The sequence below is a fragment of the Pangasianodon hypophthalmus genome, chromosome 15 (assembly GCF_027358585.1).
Source record: "Pangasianodon hypophthalmus isolate fPanHyp1 chromosome 15, fPanHyp1.pri, whole genome shotgun sequence".
Classification (NCBI taxonomy): domain Eukaryota; kingdom Metazoa; phylum Chordata; class Actinopteri; order Siluriformes; family Pangasiidae; genus Pangasianodon; species Pangasianodon hypophthalmus.
This window is the reverse complement of record NC_069724.1, coordinates 9,614,738-9,622,845: the sequence shown is the minus strand read 5'-3', so window position 1 is coordinate 9,622,845 and position 8,108 is coordinate 9,614,738. Positions and strand designations below refer to the sequence as shown.

At 36.8% G+C, this 8,108-nt stretch overlaps 1 protein-coding gene across 2 annotated transcripts; it reads left to right on the top strand.

Annotated features, from left to right (window-relative positions):
- Positions 1-30: 30 nt before the first annotated feature.
- On the top strand, positions 31-8,030 carry capslb (calcyphosine-like b). 2 transcript variants are annotated; one of them, XM_026938802.3, is made up of 6 exons: positions 31-254; positions 1,166-1,310; positions 3,465-3,642; positions 4,234-4,443; positions 4,745-4,872; positions 6,258-8,030. In XM_026938802.3, exons 1-5 carry the CDS (start codon positions 179-181, stop codon positions 4,847-4,849), a joined length of 714 nt encoding a protein of 237 aa, XP_026794603.2. In that variant the 5' UTR covers positions 31-178; the 3' UTR covers positions 4,850-4,872; positions 6,258-8,030. The 2 variants fall into 2 exon arrangements, with proteins under 2 accessions (XP_026794603.2, XP_026794604.2); XM_026938803.3 differs by lacking the exon at positions 4,745-4,872.
- Positions 8,031-8,108: the final 78 nt, after the last annotated feature.

Here is an 8,108-nt window from a genome sequence, read left to right as displayed (position 1 = left end):
AACATTTAACAAAACTGTAAAAGGTAGAATAGTTGAATTACATGACAGTTTAGGTCAATGTTTTTAACCTGCATTTGAGGCCTGAACGCTTCTGTCTGTTTTTTTTCTTTCTTTCTTTTTTTTGTTTTGTTTTGTTTTTTCGGTTTTTAGTAGTAGACTCCCCACCCTAAACAGCAAAATGGCACATCCCGGAAGTGGTCGAGAATTTTTTTTTTGTCTCTATGGCAACCGCGAGACGCAGGACGCAGCAGCAGGTGAGTAACCAACACATTAACCACCACTTTCACCGCCAGTTTCTTTTATTTTATCGAAACTCGGGAATGTAGCTAACGTTTGTAAGTTTGTAGTAATGATGTCCGCTGGTTAATACATTCAGCCAACTGTTTTTAATCCGAGTCGGTAATGAGACAGTGGATAAATTATACTATTGATGAGCAACTTCCGTGTTTGGCAGGCAGCAGTGTAAACAGTGGGTTAATGTTTCAGCCATATGGGATTTGTGTGAAAATATATCATCTCCTCAGAAGTAATATTTCCTTTTATAGCCATTATTATGTGACTTATTAAGGTTTCAAACTCTTCTAGTTTAAAGCAAGACACTACAAGTACAAATCATTTTGGTCATTCATCAGATAAAAATTTTAGATAAAATGAATAAATACAACACGTCCTGACTTAACAAACTGCAGTACTGCAAAGGTCAGAAGATCAGGAAAGTGTTTATTTCACTGTTTTTGTCCTCTCATGTCCTCAGTTTTACCTGAAACTTGGCAGCTTTGATGATGGCTTAAGCTCCGCCCACTTCACTGAAACACATTAAACCACACTGCAGTTTTAAACCAGTTTTTCTCACAATCATTCTTTTCTAGTTTCAGAACCAAAAATCTGTGCATTCATAACATAAATGTTCATTCCTGTATCTAATTAGAATGATAAAAGGTACAATACAAAAAAAAAAAAAAAATCTTGTAAAAAATATCAGCAATCAGCTGGTAAAGATTGATTGTGATGTGTATTGTTTTTTTTTTTTGTTTTTTTTTTTTTTAAATTGCCTTGCTAATAGTCTACAACTAGTGAAGCACATCAAAACAACAGTAGATCCACTGTACAGGTACCTTTAATTTGTGTGTGTGTGTGTGGATAAAACTAAAAATCTGGATTTCAGGTAGAATAATGGCAGGAACGTCTCGGCATGACCGGGAGATGGCGATAAACGCCAAAAAGAAGCTGGGTGAGTGCTCGGACCCGGTGGAGCGGCTGCGGCTGCAGTGTCTGTCCCGTGGATCATCAGGGATTAAAGGCCTCGGCAGGTGAATATATTGCTTCCCATATCCATTACTGCAGTGTGCTTACTTCTTTCACTGGTGCCAAAACAGAAAACTTTGGTGCCCTGATTCCACACCTTAGTATATTTTAAATTAGAGAGCATTATCTTTGACATGAGATATTCGTGGCTTGAACAGTGAGAAAGAGAACGAGAGAAGAGTCAGCTACAGCAGGGGATTTTCCAGTCACAGTGGCAAAAAACCCTTTTATTACCTGAGCTGATCAGTTCCTTTTCATCAAAATCAGTTGTCCCTTGTTTTACAAAACACAGAATATGTAACTAGACTTGATTATGACACTAATAAAAAAATACTGCTACTACTAATCTACTAATACTACTAATAACTACTACATCCTGGAATATGGTTAATTCATACTAAATAACACTATAATATAAGACATTTTGGAAATCTCATTGCCCAACATAAACATTGCTACAGTATATGGAGTTCTCAATATCGATATCATGGAGATTATACCATGCATATCCGATATATATATATATATATGTGTGTGTGTGTGTGTCTTTCATATAGGTAAAGTTTAACTATGACTGGGTGGACATGTCATGTATAAGTATTCCTTGTTCTCTCCATGTCTGTGTGGATTTTCTCTGGGTTTACTGGTTTCCTCCCACTTCCCCAAACATGCCGGAAGGTGGATTGGCTACACTATACACCCCTCCTCAGTGTGAATGTTTGTGTGCATGGACTGGCATCATATTCAGGGTGTGTTCTAACTTCATGCCTAGTGTAGGCTCCAGTTCCACCACACCTCTGACCAAGATAAAGCACTGACTAAAGATGAATGAAACAATGTTATATTAAACTTTTTTTAAAAGATCTTTCTCGCAATACACAGACGTTCCATTTCAGAGCATCAGCGGAATGGAAATCCACTTATCGGACATTTTCAATCATCATAAACAAACACTGTTGGGTTCCTGTGTGTAGAGTATCATGACTCTGTGTTTAGCTGCTGATGAGCAGGGTGATGGGAAAGGGGAGGGGTGTGAGCCCTCTGTTGGGCAAACAGTTCACACCTCTCCACAATAACATTGGTACAGAGATAAACCAGACAGCACAACTAAAGCTTTTCTTTAGTTTAAATCACTGTATACAACTGCCACAATAAAATTATAATATTTAAAACTAATAGGCTAGGTAAAAAAAAAAGAAATATTAAAAACTTATTAAAAACTGCAAATTATTAAAGTCCTGAGTGTCTACTTTCATATGAGCCATTAATCACTACTGTGGAGTGTGACATCATTTAATAATAAAATAAATTCAGTGCTGAATACGGTCGCCCCCAAAACAGACATTTTTTGGCCTCTGGTGAAAAAGAGTTTTTGTTACGGCAACAGTTTAGCCTTTTTGGAAACTGGGAGCTAAAGATCTCACTGGAAAATCTGCTTTGGTTATTATTTAGCATCACACAGAGCTTATCTGTTCAAATATGTAAAAAAAAAAAAGGAGGTGGGCATGTTTAGGCATAGAGGCTTTTTTTTTCAATTTGCATGTTCACCAAATCTTCATTTGAATCTAAAAGTGTAGGTGTTTCTGTACTTTTTTGTTGTTGAATAATTATGGTGGGTTTTTTTTTTTTGGACCACTCTGAAAAATAAAGTTAAGAATGTTTTAAAAACTAGTTGGAGCACTGGGTGTCAAACCAAATCTAGAAATTCGATGTGCAGGTTATGTCTTTTTCTTTCCAGAACTGTTAGGTTTATATTCCTACACTAAAGCTTTGGACGTATCAACAATAAAAACATACAAAATAAATGCAAGAGATTTAGTCAATTTCTGTAATGAAGAAATATAATTAAAATTTACAAATAATATATTTAATAATAAGCTTTAAATTAAAAATGTAGTGAATAAGAGGTGCAGTAAAGCAGGCCTTGTATGTCTTTCTTTGTTTTTATTATGATGCAGTTTTTCCAGTCCATCTGACCTTCAAATAAAATAAAAATCTGTAGGTCATTTTCATTCAAGTTCATGCAAGATCATATTGTATTTATTCAGTTTGTTTTGTGATTTTTTATTTTACCTTGCTAATTTTTCTTTGTTATTCTCAATGTAATGTGTCCAGTGTTTGGTCAGACTGCTGTTTTAACCGCGTTTTTTTTTTTTTAGAGCTTTTCGGATTATGGATGATGACAACAGCCGAACACTGGACCTGAAAGAGTTCATGAAGGGTCTGAATGACTACGGGGTTCTCATGGAGAAAGACGAGGCCATTGCACTTTTTCAGCAATTTGACAGGGATGGAAGTGGGCAGATTGACTTTGATGAATTTCTCCTCACTCTCAGGGTAACCGCAATTAGGGATTTAGTCTGTTATACATTTTCATATTAGGAATGCATTGATTCCTAATATGTGAAGTGCAAGGTTGGCTGACCTGAGAGCACGGTGCAGTATTAAAGTGTAGATAAGCAAAGTGCAGTGCAGAGCTATTTGTGTTGTGAGCTAGAGGGAAGGAAGTGCATGACTCAGTGCTCGCAGAATTGAAGTGCTCTCATACACCACAGTTTCTTTGCATGCTCACTTTACTGCTCTACACACGCAAATACCAATGAGTATGCACAATTCACAGCATCTTGTGCTTATCTTAGTGAGCAGGCTTGCTGATTCTGCTCAGCTCACTCAGGTCAGCTGCTCTCACACTTTCTGCTAAATGTACTGTTTAAATGCCATAAGATGTTTCATTACGTTACTTGTATTGCAGCAAGATGCTGTAGAGTGTATGGATATTTTCAGAGAGAACAGTTTGTAGTCTGCATTGCTTCGATTGCCATATTCCTGGCATGTTGTTTGTCGTTAGTAAATATGCATGGTATTGGACAGATGCCAGTATCATTATCGGTGCATTCCTAGTTTATATGTTTACGCTTGTGATCACAGCCACCAATGTCCAATGCGAGGAAGGAGGTGATCATGCAGGCCTTCAGAAAGCTGGACAGGACTGGTGATGGTGTGATCACTGTTGAAGACCTGAGAGGAGTGTATAATGTGAAACATCACCCCAAATATCAGAACGGGGAATGGACTGAGGAGCAGATCTTCCGCAAATTCTTGGACAGCTTTGATTCTCCTGATGATAAGGATGGAAAGGTAGGCTAACACTTCAAAAAAAAAATTGTAGGTTGTCTGCATACTGTAATCATATCATATCATATCATATCATATCATATATCATATCATAATATATCTGGGTTGATTAGTATGTTGGCAGGTATTAGTAATGTATTTGTCATTCTTGATTACAAACATGGATGGAAATTATGTGAAGGCAATTTCACATAATTACTGTTTCTCCCCCTACTGTTTTTACTGTATGGAATATTAAACATAACTAATCATTTGAAAGTTTCCGTAAAGATGGTTGCTGATTTCACCCTGTTTTGTGCATCAGGTCACTAAAGAAGAGTTTTTAAATTACTATGCTGGTGTGAGTGCCTCCATTGACACTGACATCTACTTTATTGTAATGATGAAAAACGCCTGGAAACTAAACTAACATCTTCAAATGTCTTACCCAGGGTAAAGTGCTACCAGATGGAGCTCCTTCTTCTTTAAAAATATCAAACCTGAATCAATCAGCACATGGACCACAGATTGCTAATGTACCTGTCCTGATTCAATCAAGCCAAAATCAGTTCTGTAACATTAAGCCATATGGGAGACCAGCTAGATACTCTGTGTGTGTGGTTCATTAAGGTCTGTCTGCAGATTACAAAAAACAACAGGCATGTTTTTGGGTTTATATACGAAAATCTTCAAATAGGAAAAAGGTAGCTATAATACAGTATATACTACTATATATTATATATACATATATTTTCACAGATTTTAATATATAGCTAGATAATTTGAGCTAACCTGACAGAATTTCTGAGAGAAATTCTTATTATATAGTCATATCAGAGACTATATAATAAATATTCTTAGTCTTAAATGCTAATGCTAGCCAGCTTGGTAAAATTATAACCTGAAAGAATTTCTCTGAGAAATTTTCTTGGATTAATGTTAATCATTTTTACTGCTAATGCTAGCTAAACCATCAACATGAGCTAACCTAACGTGATTTCGAAAAGGATTTTTAATTCATATTCTTAAATGTTCTTATCTGCTAACAGCCATCTTGCAAATATGAGCTAACCTGACAGGATTTATGTGAGAACGACTGTTGTTTGAATTTCACTGCTAATGGACACAAACCATGCCAGCAAAAATAAATAAATGCCCCCCTACATCATAAGAACGACACGAGTCTGTTACCCGTCTGTATCTTCTGAGGTCCATAGTGTGTAGTCTTTAATAACAGACTAAAAGTAGCCTGTTGATGTGTTTTGATTGAATCGGGATCTGGGTCTTTGGCTCACAATACTTGTAGATCTTTTCTCCCAGCTTAACATCTGTTTGAGGGATTTCAGAAATGACTTTTAAAATCTTTCCCTACTTGCTTTGGATCCGCTTTCCTGGGCTTATTGCAGTTTTCAAAAGACACAACAGACAAATTCCTAACACAGTGCAGTATTTCTCAGTGCAGGCAAGCAGCAGTGTTAACAGCGTTTGTCTCTCTATCTCTGTTATCTGAAAAAGGCAGGTGATGTGGCAAACCTGCTCCACTGCATCTTTCTCTCTATTTAACTGTTGGCTTATTTGACGTTTGCACCTGCTTGGGTCCTGAAATGAGAAATACACTTTTACACTAATGCAGCCAGAAATAATCAATCACTCATATGAATGAACATGGACACTGTTGTGTTTCTCTCTTTTTATCTTTTTCTTCATCTTTCCATTCCACTGTTTAGCTGTAACATGGGTGATGGAAACTTTTTTATCTTTACAATAGAAAAAAAATGTAGTTATATTAGGGGGAATTTGTTTGGTGGAAATAATTTCATCCACTTTCCTGTCTAAAGGTCACGAAAGAGGAGTTTGTCAACTACTACAGTGGAGTGAGTGCGTCCATCGACAGCGATGTCTACTTTATTCTGATGATGAAGACAGCATGGAGGCTATGAGAGTTTTATAATCGTATACTTAATTTATAATGTCTTAAAGTTTCACTGTGCATTTGACATTTTTATGAAGGACTGATTATATAGAATAGCCCATTGATATTTGTGAATCATGAAGATTTTGACCTTTGATTTCTCTTTTGAGAATTTGCCTTTTTAGTATGCCTCTTTGAAGCTGGTTTCACACTGTTCACGGAAAAGGGTGGTGAGCACAGAGGCAGGTGAATGGACAGGTCATACAGAGTTCAAATGTTTTCAAGTTTTCCGCAATTCCCTCTCCGCTATCCAGAGAACGATACAACTCATTCACATGTTCTTTTACACACTCACAGCTACTGGCAATTTAGCATAGCCAATCTATCTACTGGCTTTTTTTTTTTTTTTGTGATGGAAGGAAACCAAAGAACCCAGAGGAAACCCATGTGGTGAAGAACAGGGGGAGAACATGTGAAAGACAGTAACCCAAGCTCAGGATCCAACCAGGGAGCTGTGAGACACCAACGCTAGCCAATGTACCACATTGCTGTACGGCATTATTGATTTTTTTTTTTTTTCAGAACTGTGTCCCCTGAGTGGTGAGTGCAGTTTGTACTGCGAACAGTGTGAAACCAAATGAAGGCAGCTCAGAATTTGCTCATGCATGTATACGAATCCTGTCACCTTTTTACACTACACAGCATTGTGACTGAAGGAGAACGCTAAGCTCTTTACTCTCAGCCCAGCCAGAATAAGGGCCATATTATCGTTTCCTTCCAAACACACACCTGGTGATCATACTTCCTGGGACATTTGTGGACAAGCAGTATATTTTCCAGTGAAATTTCAGACTTCAGTGAGACTCCTATATGTTTTGATGATATGTTTAACAACATAACTGTGCATGCTTAACAATCTGTAGCTAGAATAGAAATATCCAGTACTGATTCGATGTCGAGGTGTGTTTAACATTTGCTAGAATGGAAAAAATTACTTTAAAGCTGCAATTTGTTATTTTGAAAAGTATTCCTAAATCTACAAGGTGTCTGAAAAGTCAAGAACCAATGGGCATATGTTGAGAAAATATGCTGATCTGAATATGTTGAGCAAAACCTGCAAAAATATGATACAGCAGCTGAGAAAATGCATACAGCGTAAGGGTGAACATGTAGAGCATATGCTGTGAATAATACGTACAAAAGTAAGTAGATGTACTTTTACTCTTGTTGGTTCCTGACATTTTGGACACACTTTATAATAATCATCCTTTAAAAAAATACCACAGAATATAAAAAAGCTGAGAATTCACAAAATTGTCACATGATGGACCAGGCTTGTTTCAGGCTTCAGTTAAATTTTTTTCTGGGACAGACTTTAGCTCTGCCCCCAGCCACAGTAAAATCTGCTCAGCTCATCCTCTTTTTCTTAAAAAGGCAACTCACAAGGCGTATGTAGTTTCAGTAGAGAGGACATGGTCAGGTGTGGGAGAGGAGGTTAATTCAGTTCATTTAACAGTCAGCAGAGGGCATTAAAAATTACAATCTCCCCCTTTATATCACCTTAATAAATAGAAACCAGTCCTAGGTTTTGGAATGTCTTTTAATATCTGGTTCTGTTGTGCAAAATCTTTAATAAAACCAGTAGTATAAATGATTATTGCAATGTACTATACAGTGTAAATGCTTTGTGGTAATAAAATAATTTCCTGTAAAAGACTGTGAGAGATGTAATTCAGTTAAATGTGATGCTCAATGTAATGAAGCAGTGACTAGGAAT